Raw genomic sequence first — 25,962 nt, 5'->3', positions numbered from 1 at the left:
GTGCTCTCTGCCCTGCTCAGTGCCACTGGGGTGGCTCCAACATGGCCATCCAGGTGCCAACTGTAGGCGCATCCTGCAGCACTGGAAACCCTTGGATCAACTCACCAGCTACAGAGAACGCTGTAGGAGCCTTTGTCAAGCTTCTCCACCAGCACTCCACATACACTTACCCATGTGCAAACCAGCTTTACCACCTTTCTTCCAGGAGAACTGCTTCCTACCCTCCCCTCCCTTTCAGCCTGGGCACAGGAGGGAAGTATGCGATGCAGGGAGGCAGCTGACCGCTCAGAGAAGAGAGCAGCTGGTTGCAACTCTGAGGTGATTCTTCCTCCTCCTGGCTGCCTGAGGGGAGGGCTGGGTGAAGCTCCAGATAGCCTCACCTGGCTGCTCTCCTTTGGGGCAGGCAGCAGGGAAGGTGCCCAAGCAAAGCATCTCCCTAGCTCTAGCATCTCATGATGTCTTTCTTCTCCACGGGTACCCGTCTACGTTGCCCAAAGACTGATCCCTTTCTCCTTCTGTCCTTCTTTTACTGCCAGCCCTTCAAGCTGGGACTTGTGCCATTTTCCTGGGAGCTGCAGTTTTGCAACACCTTCAACGTGGAGCACGTGGTCTGGGATGCACTTGCATTTGACCTTCAGTGGTGTATTCATATATTCAGGGCACCTACAACTGCATAGTGGCAAACTGCAATGCCAATTTGTGTACAGGCAATTACAGCAGTGTACGTAACCTATGAAGCAGGAGATGATTTGATGGCACTTCTTTGGTTTATTTAAGAATTCTGAAGCGCTCCTGAGAAGTATCCTAGACAATGCAGATAGAAATTTTCAAATAAAATATAAAGAGAAATTCACGGGAAGCTTAGCAAAGTGTCAGGCTCCAAAGCATTTCGATCAGTGGTCTCATCAGAAAGAGCAATGCTCTAACCTGCTGCTTTTAATTCAGAGGCTGTTCGAGCGGAAGTCAGTAAGAATGAAACAAACAGGATTTCTGAAACATGCTCACAAAGCAAAAAGAAATAACTTGATGTTCGAGTTCTAAAGGCAAAATTTAATAAATTAATATATGCATGCCAGATAAAAATACAAAATTACAATTGAAATAGCAATAATAATAAAGGAACACTGCTCAGCATTGCAGATTTTGCTGCAACCACCATAAACATCATGGAGAATTACTTAAAAAAAGTACACATTTTGTTTCTGTTAAAAACAAATTACTATATGATGAAAAAAACCTGAAAGAAACCCAAGAAGAAATCAGCCAAAACAGTGGCAGAGAATGATATGAAACGCCAATAAACTGCCAGAGGCTCCATTTCACATAAGTCAGCCTTCTTTTTAGTATCAGAAACCAATTACATAGAACATAAAAGCAAATTCACAACAGGTTTACACTGAGAAACATGCTGAATTACAACCACAAACTATCCAGAACAAAGATGCCGCACCAGGTCCGTTGTTTTCTTCATGGAATGATTCTCACCAGAGCAGGGAGAACAGGGAGCAGATCATGCAATAGCTGTAGGCTTCTCGTTTTTTATTTTCACATGATAAACACCCAGGATTACTAGTACTGGAAAGTATGTGTTAACCTTTTTCAACATCAGCTGAATGGCACTACAGAAATGACAAAGAGTTCCTTCATTTTTATCCTGAATACATCGAAAGCTCTAGCAAATACGGAATTCAGCGACAAGAGCCATTAAATTACTTGAAAATATTCCTTCATCCATAGAACGCCGTTGCTTCCTTTTTTTTTATTACAAAACCCCCAAAATATTCAAAATAAAATGTCTTCATTTTTTATAAGCATCTCCACCACAAGTCTCTGATAACGGATGTCATTCAGCGCAGCCATCGCATCCAGTTCTGGCGCTCTCATAAGAGTTGGTCCGAAAACGATGCCCAGGTTCTCTGCACTCATGAGATTTTCCTTTTCGTGAAGCGTTACTCTGTAAGAAAGGACAGGGTTTTTCACTTGCTGTGAGGGAGATGCTTCCTGCGCAAATAATGACTGCACAGCCTTAAAAAGCACTGGGAAGGAGAAGCTGGGAACAGCTTTTTGGATCGGACGCATTAGGTGCATGTTTAAAAATGAGTGCATTTCATCACCCTTCTGCTTTATTGTTCACCAATACCACAAATACAATGTGCAATGTCAACTTGCTAACTGGAGCAGCAACTGCAACTCCTGAGCGAGGTAAGGAAAAATTATCTTCACGCTTCACAAGCAGTCAGGTGGTTTTTTTTTTTGTTCATGCCTCTGTCTGTTCTAAAACTTCCACTTGAAATGTCACTGGAATAAATGAATAAACGGGCAAATCAGGCAGAAGCCCTGTAGCTGAATTCTGCCTGAGGTCCTCTGCAGAGTCAATGTATTCCTACTTGTGCAAGAACTACAAATGGAAAAGAAAAGACCGTAATATCAAGCTGTCCTTTTCCTAAAGAAAGGGACTAATTGTTATACAGTGACAAAAGTTTGTGTTATTAGAGAACACAAACTTTTTTGCGTTATTAGAGAAACTGAAATGGATACCCAAACCTGTCACGTAATTTTTTTTCCTGTACTTTCTGGAATGAAATAGAACCCGTGCTATTGTACTGGATCTCCATTTGTCAGTCTCACTCGAGCAATTTTTAAGTCTACTGACCGGTTTCCACCTGAGGGCAGTGGAGGAACCTCACACAGAACCGATGTTTCTATAGTTTTGAGAAGGTGGAATCTGGCATGAGGAGGTCCACACTGGCAAACCTCACCAGGCCAAGTAACTCTGTGCCTAATGGGTGTCAGCTCAAGCCTAGTAAGTGCCTTCTTTTTAGTGTGCCAGAGATTATCAGGGTAGATGAGACTTTGCAGAAAAAGACTCCAATCCATGCGCATTAAACTGTATTAGTTCCTTGCCCAGGCAGTAACTTATTACTTCCAGAGATACTAAAGGCTATTTTTTAACCATAAATATTCATTGTAACTTTAAACATAGCACACGTTTGTCAGGCAGGAGACTTTTCTGCTTCAAAGCGACAGCCTTTTTGACTCACATCCTTCAAATACTTTCTGACTGCTTTAAGTGGGGGTAAAAACCAGTGCTTGGGGGACAGACTGCTCAGCAGTGATTGTTCTCCACCACAGCCAGCCTCCAGGAACAACTCCAAATTTGCTTTGCAGAATCTGATGTGCCTTGCCCAGCCTTTCTAGAGGTCCTGACGTGGACTTTGCTTTGCAGACAGTCTACCCACCTCTTCAAATGTGCCATGAGATACCTCAGTGTTTCACAGTGTGCAGGCGGCAGCAGTTTCAGCGCCTCGTGGAGAATTTCCAGCTGTTCATCTGGATCGGTGGTTTCTGAAACACAGATGTTCACAGTCACCATGTGCACAGCCAGAACTCACACACGGTAGGACAGGAATGGAGGCCTGCAGGAGAGCAGGACCTCACAGCTCTCTTGGCCTATTCATTTACAGGACCTATCCAAAGCTCATCGTGGAAGATTTGCTCATCCGAAGCTCAGAGCACAGTCAGGATGTGATTGTTTCAGACAAAGAAAGCTCCCCCAAATTGCACTCACTAAAGGATTCCCTGCAGCCTGCTAAAAAGAATTCCCCTTGCAGACCTTGCTGACTGGACCAGTTTTTCACAAATAATCCACAGGTGCAGCCCTGGAACAGCAGAAGCTACCGGGAACTTTGCCATCAGCTTCCCTAGCTGTCTCCATTCTGCTTGGAAAGAGCCTTCTCCAGGGCGGCGGCAAGCCCAGCATCCGGCCCTCCCCTTCTTCCCACAGCTCTCTCACACCTCTCCAGGTGTGCTGGGGGGCCTGCTAAATGGCAGAGATGGTTCATGCAGCCGGGATGCTCGGCAGAGATGCTCCAGCTAGCCCTACTGCCCTGCTTGCAGACTCATCACCTGCGAGACTAGCCTTGGCGGTGCCCTTATGGTGAGCACTTATCAGCCTGTAGAAACAAACGGCTTCTTATTTTTAAGCATTTTCATAAATCACTTTCTTTCTAGCAAGAAAAAAACAAAGACTTTAAATATCACTGTCAAGTACTAGGGACTCACGCAATACATGCAAAGGGATGGAATCCATGATGTGTGAGGGAAAGGACGCATCGCCGGCGACAAAGGGGAAGACAAATGTGCCCATGATCATGTAACACCACACGACTGTGTCATAATGTGCAGCACACACTTACTCCTGCAATCCTTACTAAATAGGGCGTGCAGCGGAAGTTTTATGGGGACAGCCACCAAATCAACGGGCAAATCATGCACGGAAAAGAGAAGAAAAGAATAAAAACCAGGAGGAAAAAGCATTATACATACTTGCGGACTCTATAAACTTTGGGTAGGCATCATATGTGATGAGTGGAATTGGCAAATCCCTGAAGTACAGTTTAAGTGCACCAGTGATAATATTGATATCTTCATACATATTCACAGAAATATCAGCCTTCTCCCCATCTGCGTGGAGAAGGCAAGGACATTAAAGCCTTGGAAATATAAACAGATGTAAAACAGCATTCGAAAGAAAAACAGTATCTTGCTTAAGCAAACGTTATTAGACTGGACAAAACTACAGCCTTTAGATTTCTGAGGAAAACGTTGTGTTACTGGGCTGGGAAGTTCATAATTTCACAGTTGAGTCTTTTATACAGAAACTTATCGTTTCTTCGCTTCAAACGATTTCAAAAATGCAGCATTTTTTCTGGGGAGAAAAAAACCTGCCTGCCTCTTCTAGCACTATCTATGTTGTAGAAATGTGTGGAAGTTGAGCTATTTCTGTACACACTGCATTGCCAAACAACACATTTGTCAGCACTGCATGTGAAAGTAGGGAAAGTCTGAGAAAAAAAAAAAAAGAAAAAGCAACCGAAACCATCTTTATCCGCAGCCTCCTTGTTTCATAAGAAAAACGTGTGTTCACCATTTAGCTACAGCACACTACCTACTCCTGACCGCAGCGGACATGGATCCAAAACTTGGCTTCTGCAGCACATCCCCACCCTGCTAAGGCTGCAGAGGAGGCAGATATTGTGTGAATAGGTCCAGCTCTCCGCTGAAGCAAGAGGGAGCGTTTACAGAATGGATTTTGGCCTTGATTTCTACTGGGATAGGGGGACTGCAGCTGGAAAGCCTTTAATTTTCCTACTGCCTTTTGTCAGAGAGAAGAGTTTGTTCTCACTGACTTCCTTTGGAGTGTAATAATTCAAACTTTGTTTGCATGACTGTATTTATCTTATTATTTTGGAGCTTTCATCCAGAAAGATGCATTTACATTGCACAGCCCTCTTAAGGCACTTCACCACGTGCCCTGTCCTTCTCCCACCCCGCTGAGCGCAGTTTTACTTGCAAACTAGGGCACTAGTTCAGAAAGCTTTATCATTTCCTATGTACGTGGTCACTGAAGCACAGATACTGATGGAAGGAGAAGAGCAGATCTGGTAATAAAGGGCAAAGAGAATTTGATATGCTTTCCTGATGGAGGAGACCCCCCTGCCCTTCTGCCAGCACAGCCCCCAACTCCCTCTGACCACTGGCACAGAGAAGCATGAGGCAGGCTGGGGCTGCACATAAAGGCTGTGTCTAGTTAGTACGGAAGCACAAGGGAAGAATGTACCTCTGTCAAACGCCATTTTGACATCCTCAATAAGATCACTAAATCCTGAGACTCTGTACAGTCCTTCAGAATTAAGACCTGCAGGGAACATTTCAACAAGATTAAAATCAGTACTAATCTTACAGCTTCCTTCCACCCAGTCCTTTCTTTGCCAGGTTCTTCATTTAAGGGAAGAAGAGCAGACCAGCTAACAGCCTGATCAGGCTTTTCTTTCAGAATGAAATCTTACCCTGCCCTTTTAACCCTGACCCTTGCATTAGCTGCCTCCTTATATCAGCACTAAATTATGTTTATGCAAACGGTTTCAGAGCTGAAGAAACATATTAAGCCAATTACAGCAGATTTAAAAATAACTGAGATTAGCATATGAGATGTTCTGTCATCATTTCAGAGTGAAAACAAATATTCGAATTCTAGAAAAGGATATCTGTGGACTATGGGAACCAGCAAGAGGAAACACATCCGCGCTAACTGGCTTTGATCCTGGCACATTCACTTGATTTTTTAATAAAAATATCACTGAAAAGACAGGTGCCAATATGTAACAATAAAGTAGTAACTGTCCATTAAGCAGGTTCTAGGAAAATCTATAAAATTATAAATGGGTACGAACCATGAAATAATATGAAGTATAACATTAACAGTGTAGGGTAAGTGGCAGTCATAAAACGTCTTGTGCAAATCTGTTTTGAGCAATCATACGCTCAGCAGAAACCCAGATGACCCAGATCAATCTAAACGGATTATCAGTAAAGCAACAAGAGCCCATTAACTACGCCTTACCTCGGGATTCAATTTCCCTAATGCACATGTCTACCACCATCGGTCTCTTCGTGAAGTGTGCTTTGACTAGCGTGGTAAGGTCACAGCTGTACACTTTTTTGACATGCTTCAGGTCTGGCTTGCAGTCATTTGGGACCATCTTGGAACACTGCTTGTGCACATTTAAACCACAATCTGAGGGAAAAACGAACGGACAATTAGGCTGGTGTTTGGTGAAGATGGATCCTGAGGTCAGGACTGCCGAGTACGCGAGGATCCTGACCTGATCCTGCAGCTGCAGCTTCTGCAGCCCCACAGGCTGGGTGTGCAGCCGTGCTGGCAGACACCGGAACGGTTCCATTCACTTTAAAAGTGACTTTGGGATGATATTCCATTTACTTATTTATTCATTCTTTTTTTTTTTAAAGCATAAACAAACCACTCCACAGCAAAAGGAAAATAAAATTTAGCCTAAGTGAAACTCGGCTGAAATCAGATTATGGAAAAATGTTTGTTCTGTTCAAAACCACACAGAACATACTAACCAGGGTTTGGGAAAAAACCATCGCACAGGAAACCAACACTGATTATACAGCACAGCCCCTTTTCAGCTCAGCACAGCCCGCTACCTCTGCCAGCAGCGGTGCCCAGCCAGCACCCAGCAGCCGGCACCCCGACTTGACTGCAAGTTCTCCAGTTCTGCAAAGGAGACTTGCAGGAGTTGAGGAGGAAGCGGCAGCCAGCAAGAAGCGTGGCACAGTGAGGTCAGGGCTACGTGTGAGCTGCAGCTGGCATTCAGCGAGCCCCCAGCCCTGCCCACGTCTCCATGCGGCTCCACTGCCAGGCCCAGCCCCCTGCGCTTCCACAGCAGCGGAACAAAGGGATGTGGACACCTGAAGGATTAACCCCACGATGGAATCTGTCATTTCCCACTGCAGTGCTGAACAGCTCTCTGCAGAGACTCCCCCTGGATTCTGCCAGCAGTTTATTCTCATTACTGCAAAGAACCTCAGAGCGCATGGGCCAGCGGGGTGAGGGCGGCTCCGCCCAGGCTTTAAATACCACCAGCACTCCATTTCAGCATAGCTCTGGCAAATCAGGTCCCTCAGGGCTATAAATAGGGAGCCCGAACTCTTTGGAAATGTGTGACCCAAATCCTGTAGCATAAATCCTCAGTGCTTCAAGCTCTAAAATGGGAGGGGGATGTTCTGGCTTTCTCTGCCACAGACATTCATTGGCCGTTGGTGGGAATGCAGGGAAGTTCCTCGCCTTTGGAGCAGGGTTTGAATGCCGCCCTGCCAGGGTGAGCAATGGCTCCACTTTCAACAGCAAGGGGAAAACAAAATTCTGTGTAGTGCTAGCAAGCCAGAACCATCTGTTCTGCTACCAGAACAAGGATCAGTGGTAGAGGCAAAAGAATGTGGAGCCAAAGAACGAGGGGCAATGTCTCAATGCACACGCAGAAGGGAAGCATCCTGGCAACCCACGGGAAATCTTAATTCTTGATTTCTCTTGTTTTGAAACCCTAAATTTGCGGTAGAAACAGTATTTATGAATGCAAATATCATGACTGTACACAGATCCCTATGGCTGCCGCAAGGGGCACCTACTCCATCAGGGTGAAAAGTTTGGAATATTAAAAGATTTCTCAGAAATGCTGTCAATGTCTGTCAAAACTGCTGTCTACAAGACTGGAATGGTTCTGTCTTACTCATGAGGACTCACTAGTCATTTCCTGAGTGCAAATTAGCCACTTCACATAGACAGCAATAGAGCTTAGAGTTATGTTTCTGGGAATCCAAGGCTAATTAAGACTAAAATATATAAACATAGAAAAACATGCTTCCAAGTGTCTTATACTTGACTTAAAGCAATTATCACATTCACTGAGCTCATCCTAATTATATTTACATACAAGAAAGTTTTATTTCATTAAAATATCTAATTTACAGAGATGTTTCCTATGTGAAAACCTTGCTTCTGAAAATAATTGCGTTATTGCTAATCCCATAGACTCAAATAGGCTTTGGATCTGACCTCATTAATGCCAGAATTACAACAGAAAAAGTCAACTTTCCTTCTCTGTCTTTTGTTCTTCCTTTACACTTGATTGGATTTTATGTACTGACCCACTGCTTAAGGGCTTACAAACACTCCTGAGAAACATTTAAACCTAGAAACTCTTCAGATACTGAATGCTTACAAAGCGCATGAGCACTGCTTTCAATAATATTATTGGGCTGTGCAATATCTTTCTAACAGTCAAGGCTCTTTAGCTCTTAGTAAATGTAGAAGGCTCACTCACTTTAGCAATTTAACAGCAATATCTCCTTGTAAGGGATTTCAGTGTATTTGCAACAGAAAAATGCTACTTGTTTCAACAGATAAGCTGAATCTCCTCGGTGCCATGGTTTCTATCAGGTGGATCCCTCTCCTGAGCTAACAGTCATGTCTCAGTCACCAGTCTCTGACCAAGCTGACAGCCAGAGTCACGCACGGCTGAAGGACGACCGTCTGTCTGTTTCGCTAACTCAGACAAGGTAGAAAGCACACGGCCAGAAGGTCAACCCTCCGCTCCGCAGAGCTGTGTGCAACGTGCCAACCTTCTGCTCTAGTGATATCCAGCTTACTTGTTAGTACTAAAAGACTGCAGTTCCCCTGCAAATTGCGTATTATTAAATACAACTGCCCTCTGCTCTCACTGCAGGTGCTTCATCGATGCCTTGAAACCCGTTATTTGAGAATCATCTAGAAAGGAACAGGAAAGCCTAGACCTGATTCCCTCTGTCCGCTTCTGCATGGTGAAACCTCACGTCCACCTGCCTTGTCTGCCTGTATCTGCATGATCTGGCTGGGTTTCTTGAGTAAGACCAAGATTCTTTTGATTTCACTCTTAAGGTCTGTTTACTTATATCAAAATAAATCCAGAGTAGCTAAGTTGGCATTAGCAGCTTTACTCCTGATCTACTGCAAAGTAACAAAGAACGTTATCCGGTTCTTACAGAGTTCATCAGAGCCTACCCACTGACCAGCTGCATGAATTGGAGAAGAGCGAAAGAAAAACCCCCATAAGCATCATATCTGCCAATAAATCCTGTAATAACCCAGGGCAGATTTAAAATATGCAGTCATGACCCCTGGCAGGTCAATAGGAAAACTTCCGCTGACTTCAGTTAATCAGAATTCCACCTTTACAGAGATGATTTCTCCCAACTCGAACCGTAAGTCATGTGTACCATTCCTTTTTATCCAGCTAGCAAATTGTGGCCACCTTTCAAATATACGGAATGTGACCAAAAAAATGCAGTCATAAATTTGAGAGTACATAGGAAGTCTGGAAACTTAGGAAAAAAAGAGTCAGCTTTAAAAGTCAGTGATAAGCTACCCTGACTTTAATAGCATATTGATCTAGGAGCTCAGGTGGGCTGTGACATTGCTTCTGTGAGAGCTATTAAATCTAAAACCAGCCTGACAATACTTTCCCATGATGCCCAGAAAAAGGTTTTGTAATGTTTAAGAAACAGCTTATACTGATGTTAGTTCACCGGGCTGAAAGGACAAATAAGGTGTTCATATTAATGCACGAGCACAACCAAAAGATATACGTCCTTTAATATCACCCCATGAGCACACATTATAAATATTTGCAGAGACTAAAATATACCGAGCTGTCGCTTTTTGTTATCGGGCTGATTTGATTTTAGTCAGTTTTAGATTTCCCTTGGTTTATGATACACTGGGTAACATGGCTGCTGATCACGCTCCTCTGTACCATACGCTATATACATCATTCTAATTAGACTTTTGAATTATCCCAAAGAAAAATTCACGCATTTGGTCACTCTGACAAGCAGCTTTATGAGCCAAAGGCAGACGTATCTTACCTGCAAAAAGCCTGCAAGATTCGCTAGAGACGGGCGGTAAGGGTGGGAGCGGTGGCACAGCACGATGCCTTGTGCAGGACCACCCGCTGCGGCACCTGATGGCCGTGGCCGTGCCACCAGCTGCAGGAAGCTACCTGGGGTGCAGGTGATGGGTTCTACTCATGTGGAAATCATCCGTGTTGTTACTTTTGCAAGGGTGAAAAGGCTGGAAAGGAATTTGCTCTCATCAATCAGTCATGAGCTAGAAGCCTTCCTTTAATAATTTAGTGCTCTTTTCTGGAGTCGGGAAAGCAACGTTTCCTATTCCCTCAGACCCAGGGTGCGTGTGAACAAGCACATTAGTGCCTCAGTGGCTCTACAAGCTGGACTTTGTGCTTCCAAGCACAGGGCACACGGCACAGGGCTGTGCAACAAGGGTCAGCCCTCTGCAGCAGGACTATCTCAACCAGCAGACAACCTGCCCGCTGTGCTGCCCTGCCTCACACATGCCATTTGTCAACCTGCAACACACAGCTGGGGGCAGCCTTTGTCCCACCAGAGTCCTAAGCAATGTCACTGCAGAACTGCTTTCAGACATACGCATAGGATCCCTGAAACCTGCTAGCAGTCACACCACTATATGGCGCACGATAGGGTACGCTATTCTTTAGGAAGCAATTTCTAGAGGGCAGCTCGTTACTTGGCAACAAATTTTCTTAATACTACAGAAAGATCCGGGCTTACGAAATACAATAAGGAAAAAAAGCCTCTCAAACTAAGTCAATCTCCCCCCATCCCAATCAAAAGAACACGTATGCCTGTGCTGCAAAAACTGATTGCAAACAGAGGTGAGATGTTCTTTCTAGAGAATACATTTGGTGGAGGAGGTTGGATTTTTATGGAAGCTTCGAAAGATCACAGGCAATTTGGTCAGAAACTTCCCTGGCTGTGGGCCACGACACCTGCCTACCTCCTCGACAGCTTCCCTGCTGGGCCGCTGGCTTGCTCGAGGCTCCCAGGTCTGTGTGGGCTTGGAGATAAAGCCGTTTTTAGGACTTACAGTTTCAGCTTCCCCATGGGAACAGCTTCCCCATGGGAACGGCTCTGAGGCAAGGCTCCGCTGCCTGATTAGCATTTGAAACGTTACAGCTCATTCCTCACAGGAACACCACCAGATCCTGTGCAACTCCTCCAACAGCATCACCACCTGCAGGAGGTGGGCAGAGGCTGTTCTCCAAAGAGCCCCCTTCCCACAGCCCCTGGCCTCTCCTCTTGCAGCTCTGCTTTGCTTTTGTGCTGGTTTTGGCCTCGGTGCAGTCAAGGAACCAGCAGAACTTGGATGCATATCTCAACTCTGGATGTGTTTTTGAGGAACAAGTGTGAACAGAATGGGAGTTTATCATGCCCAAAGCACACCAGCTACTCTGAGAGTAGGCAGTATAATGGGCAGAACAGGGCAGCTTCCCTCCCTTCTCCTTTGCTGAGCTACATCACAAGTGCATCAGTTGTTTTTCTAGCCACAAAAAACGTGAACACTGCGCATGCACAACTGCTGCCTGACGATGGGCTGCCTCCTTTGGGGTCTCCTTCATCCCCACACACCAGTGGGGCAAAGGAGGGCTGTGCACCAAAAGGGATTTAGTAGCAAGGCAAAACAATTGCTCAGCCAGCATCAGCTACTTGCCCCTGCAGTGATGATCCAGCTGCAAGTTTACTTCAATCAGCTCTTCAGAAAGAAGTCACCTACTCCAAGGAAAGCAGAAGACAGGCATCTGCTCCATAGGAGGCAGGCTAAGACAGCCCAGAGAAAGCCTAGCTAATTACTGCTCTTACACCAGCTTGTTTTAACAAACCTGCCAATTAAATCACTTATAAAGAACCATTAGCAAAAGGGTACGGAGGAAGGAGCTGATTATACATCACCTTGAACACTTCTGATGGGCTGTGGAGGGGACACTACACACGCAGCCCTTGACAAGTCTGCTGGTTCACAAGCCTGCTTGGAAGTACACCAATGCAGCAGTAATGCCTTTCTCTAGGCTCTGACAACACACCAGTCTCCATCTATGTTTCTGGGTCTTACATGTTTATACCATTCACAAAATTAACTCCCTGGTGCTTATCTGTAAATTTTCCTTGAATATTGTTCCAGTTTCTCTTTTGAACACATTCTGGGCAATGGGATGAGCACAGTAAGCACAAGGAGACTTACATAGGAGGAATATAATTAAGAACACATTTTTAAAGTTTTTGTATTGGATTTGGAGCTGGAGATTCTCTCAAGTCTTCATTAACTTCTGCTGAGCTTGGCTGTTTACACAAGCTGCTGGCATTATAATTTCAAACGCTTCTTCAGTTATTTCTACTTACGGCAAAAGCCCAAAGGAAAGCATGCTGGAGACGGAGCACATCATCAGAAAATGCAGACTCCTTGCATACGGACGAGCCTTCAGCTCAAAAAAATTTTAAGGGCCTGTGGCTAGGATGCAAAAGTTGGAATCATGACCCTCAGAGAGAGTAGAGTAGATGCCTGTGGTAAGGATTCACTCTAAACAAGCCAACCTTTCTTTCAAGAAGCTGAGGAAATAAAGATAAAATTTCAGAGAATAAAATTCAAGGAAAAAGAAATGATTCCTCTTTTGCTCTGGATATATTTGCAGCAGAAGTCAGACCAAGCCCACCAATTCATTTTCTACAGGATCCAAAACCTGGACATGACCCCCAGTCTTAACTCTGGAAAATAAAATCTTGCCATGTTTCATGACATGCATTAATCCCAAAATCTTCGTAGTCAAGACAGGATCCAGTGTCTTACTTCAACCATGGCTCAGGTGGCAGGGATGGTCTTTGTGGAAGGGAAAAGACATACTGCTCCATCTGCAATGAAGTCTGACCTTGGATGAGCTATGGAGAGCCACCTCCCAGAGGCTAAGTACACCGAGCAGTGCCTGGAAAGGCACAGAATGTGCTCAAGGTTGTATTTTGGCTGAGGGGGACACATTCAGTCACACTGGCCTGAAACAAAGCCTGAGCCAGGGCAGTTCAGGTTGCTAAGGCATCCTCACTGGTTGCTATGGCACATGTACAGTTACGAGTGTTTGGTTCTGGTTTATTATTTTTCAAAGGATTGGCTTGTTTGCGTAACAAAAGCTAATCCATCAGCCATTACAAATAAGCTCCACTTTTTCCTCCGGCTCCTCCTCTTCTGTTCTCAAATGGATGACATTTATCTCTGTTGTCGGGTCTTGGACTGCCCCACATGCCTGTTTCGGCATGTTTTTGTGCAGGAATGGTTGGGTGCAGCCCATGCAGTAATCCCTTTATATTTGTTAAACTTATCGCTTCTGCACAGCCAACAGATTCCTCTTGAGATGTGCAACTGTCTGCTACAAAAAGCAAATGCTTTGAAAATATAAAATTACATATGATCAGTGCAGTTTTGCTCATAGGTATTTTCAATAAAATGATTACATACACCACAAAACAGATTTTGTGGATTTCCCTGGAGTGGTATCGAAACCCATCTGAATGCAAGTGGGCTGCCTCCTACTATAAGCTGTAATTTTTCTTTGAAGTATGAACCTACTCTGAAAAGCAATGGCCTCGTGTGGCTCCCAGTGTATGTGCCTCATTGTTTCCACATTAAAATGGCTCAGTTCAGAAGCAAAACGATTACTTTTTTATTTTTAAACCAGGACTCATGCACATTCAGCCAAAGCGGTGGCACTCCAGCCTGGGCTATTCCACGCTATGCTGGCAGTGGTGGCTCCCCAGGCCATTTGAATGGGAATTCGAAAGCATCTCCACACCCATCCAACATCAACACTCTGTAACTGTGACGGATGTCCCACCGCATTGCCTCCAAACAAAACTGCTCTGTCTCAGAGCGTGCCTTCCCTGGTCACCACTCATCACGCTGTGAACGACAGGATTCAGCCTCTGCTCAAAGGGCATTTGCCCTCAGTGGCTGTAGGGCTGGCTGATCAGCACCAGGGCCACCTCTCCCACATCAGCCACCCCAGCAAGCGAGCGTGGTTTTACAGCGTGAGATTTTCAACTATGAATACGGTCATCGAAGGTGCTGGAAGCTACCAACACGAAATCTTACACAAGACAGAAAGCCCTAATTATAGTTTCTGAAACTATGAAGTCATCTAATACACATATGTTCCTCTAGACTGTCAAGGAGGAAGAGGGAAGGCATGCAGTTCTTATTACCATCCCCATAAGGAGGAAAGAAAACGGCTCCTCGGAAGTTTTTAGAAAAATCTGTGTAAAACCAGAGAATCAGCTCCATCGTAGTTACATTTTAAAAAGCATCACAAACACTTCAGATGAAATTACAAAAACAGTATTACTTGTTAATTCCACACTTCCATGGAGCACTGTGAGCCTTCATACTGTTTGGTTTTATTGGTCTTCTGGCTTGATCTCACATATCAGAAATCTCGAAATGCTTAGTGGGTTTCTCCTACAAACCAAAACTTTGGACTCTACTTCAGGTGAGAAAGGAAGATGGCACGCTTACAGGCTCATATGAGGGAAAAAAATAAATGCTTTATTCTGAAAATTACTCAAGAACAAAATCATGTTTCCTCTTTCTCCTCTAGCACTGTGCATACATCCTGTGAAATGTGAAAAGCAGTGAGAAGCAGTAAGAGTCTTAATGCAGCAGGGAAGGACGTGGCTGCAAATAAATACTCAGTAGGGGGGAATACCAAGAAAGGAAAAAGCATTTTTACCCAACCACTTCTTAAATCAGCACTGTTTCCTGGACAGTGCAGAGTCTGCTGATAATGACAGAATACTGTGTTTCAAATAATGCTGGTGGAAAAATTTTGAAATATTTCCATCTCGTTTGTCTATTAATTAGTTTTTATTTTATTTTGGAGTTCTGGGATAAAGAGCTCTGTTATTTGCTCGAGACAAGATTTCAGAAAGCTTTAGAAGAGCAGATTTTCTTAAATTAGCCTGAAAATTCAGTTTCCAGGGCAACATATGCAGGTCTTTATACATCAACATTTCTTTGCACCACTTATATAAATGTGGCTGCTAGAATGTCATAAGATACTTTTAAATTCAGTAAACTATTCTGATCACTTTGATCCTTTTTTGCCTTTGAAAAAAGCTGACTGCCCTCTCTTTTCAGGAGAATCACATCAATGAAATTGCTAAAGTGTTTTACTTTGGAGAGGCTTAATCCCAGAAATGCCTGCAGTGACAGCCACGTGTGTCACACATTTATATCAGCACCTGCATGCTTATGCAACATTTTTGTTTGCATCCCTTATTCATCATCCTCTTTCTTACTATTGTATCAAGTTTGCAGGCCCGGGACACGACTTCGGGTCTATGGCACACTGGGAGTCTGCCGTGCTGGACAGAAAACGAACCCAAATGTCCATTTCACAACTGCAATGTGAAATTTGCTGCTTGCCCACCCTGCATATGAAGACTCTCGGTGAGTCTCTCACACCTATCAGCAAATGTAATGCATTATAAAGGAGATAAAGAGAAGAACACATCTACCTATTTTCTCCCCCATTCTGAAATGAAAATAAAAAAAACCCAATATCTGCTGCTGTTTCCCCCACAAGCACTCAAGAGGTGCTCTGCTTTTACCGACATGGGGACCTGAAACCCTCAGCAGCATTGGGAACGTGTCTCCTCAGATTTCAGCAGGGGTCAGATCAGACCCATGCTGCATGGGTGTATGGTGAAACATGCCGCAAATACAACAGTGACAACAATTGGGGTGACTTAGGTAAAGGAGAGAGAACGAGCGTTACCTGCACACTTGACTCCCTGAGCAATGAGGCCCCACATAAAGTTGGCGCAGTACTCACACCAGTGCGGGCCCCTGAACGTGTGCACCTGGAAGACAGTAGCAGAAAGGAAAATTACAGAGAATAACCCAACTGTTTCACAGACATCAATAGCAACGTGCCTGAATAAGCCAGAACTCCTCTTCTTAGAAGGCTCTGCACGTATTCGCTCAAAGTTTCTCTTTACCATCGCAGGAGAGGAAGAAAGAAGCATCCAAAGGATTGAACAGCCAAGGGGCCTGCAATGCTTTGGGAATGTGTTGCCCATTCCTCACCACCCAGAGCACCAGGGCTGAGGCTGGGGTCTGCTCTTGTTCTGTGCTGTTGCAGGACGAGCAGCGATGGCACTCCTATCCCACCTGCTGGAACCCCTCAGTCCAGGCAGGATTCCAGCCCTGAGCAGTGATGGCACGGAGTGCACCTCCATGAGGGACATGCAGGGTGATGGGTGCTGGAGCAGCCCCGGGTGGAAAGCGTCCTGCCTGGCAAAGCACCAGTGCTGCACGGACATCCCGGGAACTCCCCAAAGGCTTTCCAGTTCAGAACAGCTCTGAAAGGAAATTAATTCTCTCCAGACTAATGCCATAAATTGGAAATCTAAATGAATCTACTAAGTGAAAACAAGAACTTATTGACCCAGGAAGAAATTCAAAGCCAGGGAAGAAAAAGCCAAAGCAGCTTTCAGTCCTGGCTCATGCGTGAGCTGCAAATCCTGCAGATGCCACAAACTGCTTTAGGTTTTATTCTGATAAAGTGCCTGCTGAAGGAGACCATGGGACAGTTTGCAGAGATAATCATCACTTCCTTAGCCAGTGTACAAGACTCTGCGTGTCTTGCAAGAAACTGGTAACAATAAAGTAATAAAATTTGCAGTGAAATACAATAAAAATGCTTGAGGCTTAGCTCAGTCAATTCTCCAGAGCCAATCGGTGGCTAGCACCCCCTGCACCAGGTGCACCCAGCAGCTGGACCCCAGGTAACACTCACCTCCAACAAGCACCCAGCAGCCCAGGCAAGGTCCTGCTTTGGCTGCAGACCCTCCTGCATTTGCTGCCTGCTAAGCAGTGACAGTGGACAGGTTGCTGCACTGCCCTGGAGAGCTGCTCTCCAATTCCCAAAGGCACAGGGTAGCTCCCAGCCCTGCTCACCCTGCGTCCTGAGCATCTCCAGGGGCAGTGCAGGGTGCTGCATGTCCCCAGCCCAGCAGCTCCAGCAGTTCAGTGCCACCCCCGCCAACTCTGGAGGTGCAACTGCTCTCTTCTCGCAGCTCCAGCTGACTGTTGTGAAGCAGGTGATGACAAGACTTGTCAGCAGCTGCAATCTCTGTTTTCTTGTTCCCTCTCCACACAAAGAGATTTTTCACACCTTCTTCTCCGTTACCCACCTGTGCTACCCACATCCTCTTGGCTTTCTTCCTCAGCCTCGTACTTCTTTCCAGGTCTCCGACAGCCTTTCCTTCTCAGAGTAAGCACGTTCTAATCTTCTCAAGCAAAATGCTGTGCTTTAATGCCTGCGGGACTAACACAGCTTTGCCTTGCAGTCACCAGTAAGGCCTGGGCTCAGTCTGCCTGTCCCAGTGATGGTGGCTGCTGCGACCCAGAAGCAACTCAAAACAGCAGGGACAAGGCAGGCTCCCCTGCTCTCCCCTTTCCTTCCAGCACAGCGTGCATCATTCCCTTTATGAGTCCCTGCTTGGCCTCTGCCCTTCAGGATCACTGTCTCAGGATCACCGTACTCATCCCACGCAGCCAGGCTCCACCCAAACACTGCAATGCCTTGCTGTATCATTTCCTTAGGAAATCACCTTCTCAGGTGAACATTTGTCCCGAACCTGCTTAGCTTTATGCTGTCCCATTCAAATTACTTCCTTATTCATTATTCTGAATGCAAAATTAAAACAAATTAAAAGCTATGGGTGGGTTTTTCTATTTTCTGTAATGCTTTCTCTTGACTTGACCTTTCCCTGACATGCCAGGGGAGGTTCCCCAGCAAAATTAATTAGGGGCCCTCTGGCCCACGATGCCCTTCCACTCCTGGTCTGTGCGACCCTGCAGGACCAGCCCTGATGCCTCTTCTGGGGTCTGGAAGCGCTGCTGCCTTTGCACAGAGCCCAGTGCTGCCAGAATGTTCAGCTCCCGCTGCCATGGAGCGGAACTGGAGGTCCAGCCCTGCACAAGCTGAATGCACAGAGCGCTGGAAATGAAATCAGAGGCAGTAAGCCATGCCAGAAAACAGTGAGAAGTGGTCTTCTGAGGCCAGACCAGCCCTCCGACTGCTTCACCCTGCAGAGCAGGACCTGGCAGCATGCTAGGGAGGAACACGTTTGCATCCCATTGCTAGCAAGAGGGCCAGCACCTGCAAACAATATTGAGTCTATTGCATGACCCTTTAACATAACATTCTGATTTTTATATTCAATTCCCCATTCTAAAAACCTGCCAAGTGACTCGCTTATTTCAAAACTAAAAACACACCTTTCCAGAAAGTTTTCTGACAGCACACCCAGCAGAATTCCAGAGATCCATGTCTTAAATTATAAGGTGTGTCTTTCCCCTTATAAAAAGAGCATCTGCCATATGCAGATGTCTTATAAAATGTGAGAGTACGAAACTGCTAACTTGGGCTTCATATCTCCCAAATCTTTCATTCTCACTTCGATCCCAAAAATCCTCTCCCTCATTCCATGAGGTTTCAAGTGTGACTGATTTTTTAAGAATGCAAAAAACAGGTGAGAGGGAGAGCAAGACAAATTGTTTTTAATCTTCATCTATAAATTTCCAGGGGAAATACGAAATTTAAAAGAAAAATCTAATTCTAGATAATTTCAAAGGAAAATACCTACTTCTAAAATGAGATAAAATCCAATTATTAGGCTGCCCTGCAAGTCTGAGGATAATAGGGGAACCTAACATTGGTATTTCTATTTTGAACTCTCCCACAACACCAGCAAGGTACAATAAAAAGGACTGTGATCTTATGTAGGAGGAGTGGGTTTTTTTTGGGTTTGAAAGACATTTTCTTATATGCCAGGAAAAATATCTTACCTCTGGTGATTAGTGATTACGTACGTTATAGAATATCATTTGTTTTTCTGTGTTTAATTAAAATATTGCTAAGAAAAAGAGGCAAAGTTAAGAGAAGCAAATTAAAAAATGATCTGATGACTGACAGCAGTCTATACCTAGGAGCTGGGAGCTCCTCCAGCAGAGATCTGATAATTCTCAGGCTCTATAATAATCACTGCTGAAGTTACCTACATATTGCATAAATCCACTTACTTTTGATGCTTTTTTGCTTTTACTGGGCAGTTCTTTGGCTGGTGTCTGAAAACCAGGAATGAGCCAGCAGATAATCAGCATTCAAAAAGGGGGACTTGCATTATATAACTTGTCAAGGCAGGGACGAGAAGAATGAGAGAATATCGGCAAAGTGCTTTGGAAATGTGACGTGAAAGAACATGATGGATCTGCGCAGCTTTAGCGGGGCAGAAAGCAAGGCTGGATCTGACAAGTTATGTATATGCAAAATAAACACCAAACTCAGAAAACAGTCTCTCTGACAGCACACAACAAAGCTGTGCCTGTTGTAGGCTGCCATTGTCTCCCTGGACAGCAGCTCCATCAGGACCCATGCTCCATATAGAGCAGCGTAGCCTCTTCCATAGCCCTCCATGCTGAGCTGCTGGCAAGAAGAATGGGATTTTGAAAACCCAGGCAACATCTTCTGTGTTGAGATGAAATATATTGACTAAAGAAAGGATGGAAAAAGCATTGCAGCTTTATCTACTTCCAGAACCCCCAGCTTTGGGCAGCAGCCCTGTTGGTGCTTGGGGAGGAGACCAAGCTGGCTGGAGACTGAGTGATGGCGCACACTGGGCACCTACACTGCATGGTGCACTCAAGGTGCGGCTCCGCCGGCTATACCAGTGTCTTTCAGGCAAATGCCTAAGGATCACGGGACGCTGCTGATGAAGCCTGTCAGCTCAGTGGTCCTTGCTGATTTGCAATTCCATCAACTGAATTCTGCCTGTTGGGACTCTACCAAGCTTTTAATTGGATACAGGAGACATTGTAAGTCTCAATTAAAACGATAACTCAGCCTGTATTATTAATGTCTGTCTCCTCAGTCACAGCTGATTTCATCAGGCACTGGGTGTTCCCACGCTGGCACCCAGTAGGCATGCCCTCTTTATCCGCCCTGGGTCCAGAGGGAGCTTGCCTGGATGTGAAGGGCATAGAAGAGAGATCAGTGAGAAAACAAACCATCTCAACTGCTGGTTTGGCCAATTCTTCAATTCAGTGTTTGCATATATTAACATTAGGCAGGCCCTCTAAAACAAGGGTCTCAAGCATTCCAAATATTACAGAACACGACTTTCCTACAGTGAGGGAAACATTGCTGCTGCTGATGAGTAATCTCAGAAACAAGAAGACTGCCATGACAACAGGCGTGGCAGAGTGCAGCTGTAAGATAATTCACTATCACATGAGGGTACAGCAGAAATGAGTGTAATGAGAGTATTGGAACAAACCACCAAAAGCAGAGCTGACTGCCTAACCCAGATGCGGTGTTACACACATGGAGCATATGACTTCATCCTGCAGCTCCATTCTGAAGAAGGGGCTCTGGTTCAGAGCATCAAGTATAAATAGCATGGCTATGGGCAGCGGGCACAGACATGAACACTGAGCAAGCAGCCCTTCCTCCCAGTCCTCACCCACTTGGAGCCCGAAGCACTGTCATGTCGCGTTGACTTCCTGGTTTGTGCAGATCATGTCAGCAGAAATAAGAACAACTGGAAAATGGGGGTAGGTTCTGCTCTGAGAGAGACAAGGCAAAAAATGGCAGAGAGAGTAGCAGGCTGTGTGCTTTTTTCCTTGTAAATGCACTGAAACTGATCACCTTTCTTGCAGAGTTGAAGAGATGATTTTTTTTAATTGAAATCTAGAAACTGGAACACTGTCCATTTCATCTCAGGCCTAAGTTACTTAACACCTGTGTCTATATACAAGATTCATAAACTATAGGTGAGAATTGAATAAAATCCTTACACTTCAAACTGTATGTATATATACATGCCATATACACTCCACGCAATGACATAAATCTAACACAAAACCTCAACAAATCCCTAGAGAAGTGACTTTGCAACAATGCTACAGCTAATTTAAAGGAAAAAGCATTGATGAAAGCAGAAGCAGCACTCCCTGCCCCTGGAGGCACTGCCCAGTCCCTGCAGAGTGTTTCTGAGCCTTGCCACTCGTGGGCTGCTTCGTTCCTGCAGCCGCGCATATGGGAGACCCACAAGAGCCACATCTAATGACTTAGAAAACTACCAGTAAAGTGGGACGGAATTACTGCTGAAATACGGATTTAGAAAAAAACAAACCAACCCCAAAACCAAAAACAAAAATGGAGGCAGATCTTGAATTCAGGGACTAGCATTCAGAAACCAGGGAAGGTTAAATAATAATGCACTACCGGGAATTTGCATTAGAAAAGCCAAGGCTTTAAAAAAAAGTTAAAAAGAAACATTAAACAAACACCATAAGAGGAAAAAACTAAATCCATCCATGCCTAAAAGCTTTTCTGGCTAGAACTGCCATAAATGCGTCACGAGTTTCAGGAGCAGCTACACAGAACTGACAAGATCTTCTCAGAAGTGTTGTGGAAGATTTTCTCCAGTTCTGTTCTCCAGATATTGCCACTGCCTTTGAACATCTTTTCCCCAAGTACCAGGAGCCCAAAAGAAACCTCCAATTTCCTGAGGCTTTCCTATCTCTGAGTACGCTCAGAGGCTCTCTCCAGGGACTGCGCTAGCGGCGCCCAGCTCTCCTCCTGAATATTCATTCGAGTGCAGTGACTCATTTAAAGATGTTTTGAAAATCTTCTCATTGCCAGGGCTGGACTTCATCAAAAGCAGCACGCTCTTGTCGGTGGAGCTAGACCAACTCACCCCAAATCTGCATCTGCCCCACTTTTTGGAAGATCAGAAATAGAAATGAGTTCATGTCAGAAGTCACAGAAGAATGTCTCTGCTCAATGCAGTAAAGGTTTGTTACGGTTTCAGGTCTTCTTGCAGCGTTTCATCTGCACTTTCCACCTGCTGGCTCACAGAGTTTAGGCAGGGCTCTCAGGAGCAGCTCATTAGAACAATATAATTTGGCATGGAATTGATTTGTTATGACTTTTTACACCACCAAACACCTAGCACAGATACAATTACACAGGTAAAATCTGGGCCAGGGCCAGGTCGGTGTATTTGTTTCAAACAAATGTTTTTTGTTAGTACAAGCAGTTTCTCTATTAGAGCAAGTCCCTCCATATTGGTAAGGTCTCTCCAGCAAACACTGGTCCTCACCGATCCCGCTTCTCACGTGTGTACGGGCTGCTCTGCCTCCCTTCCAAAGGGGTCACCTTGGGATGCTGCTTCAGCACGGAGAGATGAACTGTAACAAGCAAGACCAACCTAATGGCGTGGCTTAAGCGACAGTGGAAAAACACCTCCGCTCTCTGGAAGAAGCTTTGGTTCGAAAGGGAGCTGTGTTCTGAATGTTCGCTGATCTACCAGGCAGCCTTACAAGTGTTATTTATTGTAATTAACTTGACTGTGCTGCCTCGGGCATTAGTGAGATAGTGACTAAGAAACAGTGTAGCAGTATCAATACTGCACAGAAAGATAGAGAAAAAACAGTCTTCTGGAGACATGCATATTTTAATGAAGAGCAAAAGAGAACTAAGACAACATCCTAGGGAATGCGATGCATGGAAACGCAGTGCTCAGCCTGGCTATGATGAGCACAGTTGACTCCTGGCTTCTGCAGAGCATGAGGCGTCTGAGCCTGGGGCCGTCAGCAGCTGCAAAACTCCTGCGAGTGCCATCACGGCCAGAGGTGACCAAAGGAACACCCACAGGCAGCCAAGGGAGCAAAACGCCCCAACCCCAGGCCCACTCCTGGGTGCCTGCTGCCATCTCCTCTGCTCTGTGAAACCGGCACTAGCCACTGTGCATTAACTGTTCTCCATTCCTCCTCCCTCTGAGATGCCACAGAATCTCCAGTATAAAAGGATCTCTAAGAGTCCATCATTTCTTCGACTGATCAGCATGTCTGGTCCAAGCAGCAGCTGGGCAAAGTGTCAGGTCTTGTACTGCCTCATGCCTGCATGGCCAAGAGAACATGGGCTGCGGGGGGGCAGAGCAGCGTCCTTCTTGCTGTGGAGCCCTGGGGACAGCAGTTGCTGCTGGTCAGCCGAGGCCTATGCCTTCATTTTGTTTCTTGTTTCAAAAGCCTACCTCCAAGGAAAGGCCCAGAAAGCATTTTCAGGCTGACATTTTCTTCCTTCCCACATAGGTGGCACATTTGCTGCTTGGCAGGCAACCTAGGGCACTTACTGAGGCATTATAAATGGTGACGTCTTTACACGCAGGAAGAAAATTTGGACAGATGTGAAGAACAATAAAGCAAAGAAGTACACAAGCCATTCATTTGAAATCCATCACGCAATCATCCCAAAGGGCTTGCAGTTACTCCTTACAGAAAGGAGAGGAGCCATGCTCAGCAGCATGCCCTCAGCACGTTGCTGCACACCCCTCCAGGCAAGAGTGTTTTGTTCTGCTCTTCTATAGTAAAGTTACCTGTGCAAGCTGACTGCATCTCACTGACCTGAGAAACCAGCTGCTTTTAAAGGTAAATTCTCCAACCGGCTGTACATGTAAAGGAACTACAACACAACTATTACAAAGAAAGCAACCTGCATGGGAAGCCAGTGCTGTACCTACGACCTTGGATCAGACATGCCGCTTGTTTCAGAATAAGGGCTGGAAAATTCAGCTACACAACTATTCAGAAACAGCTTCTGGGTAAAAAAAAAAACCAACACGCAACAACCAAACCCAAATGAATGAAAATCAAACTGTCAGGTTGTTTTCAAAACAGCTGTGTTTCAGACTGTTATAGGAAAGCAGCTAAGGAACAGAGATGTCTGCAGAACTAAATACGTATTACCCTACATAGGCTGCGGTACATGGGAAATGACTGCCTGCAGGATGCATCTTCAGACTCTAAGGAACAAATGAAAGTTGCAAGATGTCTCAGATCTCTAGGACATCTCAGGGTCTTGCTGAAAAAAAAAAAAGGCTCTGCATTTAACTGACAGGTGGCAGGGTTAGTCCATGCCAAGAGCTCATACTGAACGCTGTTCTTATAGTATTTTGCTCTCAAATTTGTGCTCCAGTGAAGAAGTAATGTCCAACAAAACATCCTGATCGTCCACAGCTTCCAATTTTTGTCATCATCTGAACTGAAAAGCCAGAAGGAAGTAGAAATAAAATCCAATGGCCTGGAGGTAAGTATGCATACGTGCATGTATGTGCACATTCACACATGCATGTGTGTGCGATGGAAATGAAAACCAAAAATCTGAGATAATTAAGAGATTCATAATTAATTAAATCATCAGAGGCTTATGTGACATTGGTTTCCCCAGCTCTTAAAGTTGATAAAAGCAAAAGTTATAGGGGATAAAAATTCATTAAAAAGACAACGTGGGCTTCATGTCCTGTCTGAGAAGTTCACACTGGCTGCTGCAGGAATTCAAGATGACATCAATTCACTCAGCCTTCCAAACCAGGACTGTGCATTACACCATGCATCTGACTGCCAAAGGTTGGGTTACTGAATCTTTACCGGACGCTTATTACAGGCAGACACACAACACGCACGTGCTGCATTGACACGTCCTAATAAAGAGCATAAGGCATTTGTTGTTTGTTTTTTTTTCAAGCCGACACAATAGCGAGAAGTGACACAGAAGGCCAGGCAGATTTTGTTACACCACAAGACAGTTGCCCATGTCAGCAGCTCCAGCAGCCCCACAGAAGTCGTGCTCCTCTCGTCATGCTCAGTTCATTAACACAAGAGAGAAGCCAGGAACGAAGGGAAACACAGACCATCTGCTCCGTCCAGATGCAGCAGAACATGCTTCTTACCTCTTAAGCTATTTACCAGCGACAAACTGAGATCTGTTTAATCCTCTAATCAGATCTAAGCGACTTTTCAGCATCACATCATCATAAGTAAAACTGAACTACTATGACTTCAATGGAAAGAAAAGCTGGCAGCTTTCATTACTGCTGGCATCTCTCGGTACCCAACAAGCGTAAATGGAACAGATAACCTGGATCTGACACACAGTGTCAAACATACACACACACATAAGCAACCAGCAATGGAATCCTCGTTCCACTGCTGCTGTGCTCTGAAGATGCCCAGGTGGTGTGCCCAGCAGTGAGATGCAATGGGAACAGGTAAGTTTCCCAAGTCACAGCCTGCAGATGTATGGCTGTGCTGCAACACGGAGCAATTCAAAGTAAACTGCAATCCCCACAGTACCTTTAAAAGGACTAAGCAGCGGAATTTCTTACCTTGAAGTTATGAATCTTCTCATATTTGGGAACGTGCTCGTTTTCTTTCAGCGTTGCTCTTCTGACAAGCGATGTCAGCTGCGAATAAGCAAAGAGTTTCAGAGGTTGCCAGATCGTCACCGACGACTTCTGCGTGCCCAGCTTCATCCCCAGGGCTGCTATCAGCAGATCGGGCTGGCGGCCCTCTCGCTTGGAGTTGCGCACCGCCGATCTATTAGCTCTGTGCCCCGGCCACGACTCTTTGGACGGCATTTTGGAACTGACGGGAGGGGAGCCGGCCGCGCTGCCGCCTGTCAGGCTCGCTCTGACGGCGCCGGGAGGGGCATGGCAGCGGCGGCCCGCTGCGGGCACGGCTAGCTCGGCGGGACGCGGCGCTGCGGGGGGCTCCGCGCCGGCATGGCGGTACCGGCCCGCAGCTCTCCCTCCGCCGACGGCCGCGGCGCGCTCCCGCCGCCCCGCGTAGGGCAG

At 45.5% G+C, this 25,962-nt stretch overlaps 1 protein-coding gene across 2 annotated transcripts; it reads right to left on the bottom strand.

Moving 5' to 3' along the window:
• On the bottom strand, positions 1,030 to 25,944 carry CHN1 (chimerin 1). Of its 2 annotated transcripts, XM_021400341.1 has the most exons (7): positions 25,495 to 25,943; positions 16,035 to 16,119; positions 6,404 to 6,577; positions 5,621 to 5,698; positions 4,327 to 4,464; positions 3,240 to 3,345; positions 1,030 to 1,954 (listed from the first exon to the last, which is right to left on the bottom strand). In XM_021400341.1, the coding sequence occupies exons 1-7, from the start codon at positions 25,744 to 25,746 to the stop codon at positions 1,783 to 1,785; spliced, it is 1,005 nt and encodes a 334-aa protein (XP_021256016.1). In that variant the 5' UTR covers positions 25,747 to 25,943; the 3' UTR covers positions 1,030 to 1,782. The 2 variants fall into 2 exon arrangements, with proteins under 2 accessions (XP_021256016.1, XP_021256017.1); XM_021400342.1 differs by lacking the exon at positions 4,327 to 4,464 and having other exon boundaries at positions 25,495 to 25,944.

The sequence above is a fragment of the Numida meleagris genome, chromosome 5, assembly GCF_002078875.1.
Source record: "Numida meleagris isolate 19003 breed g44 Domestic line chromosome 5, NumMel1.0, whole genome shotgun sequence".
NCBI classification, from domain to species: Eukaryota; Metazoa; Chordata; class Aves; order Galliformes; family Numididae; genus Numida; species Numida meleagris.
This window is presented reverse-complemented; position numbering and strand designations above follow the sequence as displayed.

Bases quoted from the DNA above. Each gene is read 5' to 3' on its own strand.
- CHN1 (XM_021400341.1), bottom strand. From the start codon at position 25,746: ATGCCGTCCAAAGAGTCGTGGCCGGGGCACAGAGCTAATAGATCGGCG. The intron at 5,699-6,403 runs GTAAGGCGTAGT...TGTTCCCTGCAG, and splicing joins TAGGGAAATTGAATCCCGAG to GTCTTAATTCTGAAGGACTG. The intron at 3,346-4,326 runs GTATGTATAATG...TCTGTGTTTCAG, and splicing joins AAAGTTTATAGAGTCCGCAA to AAACCACCGATCCAGATGAA.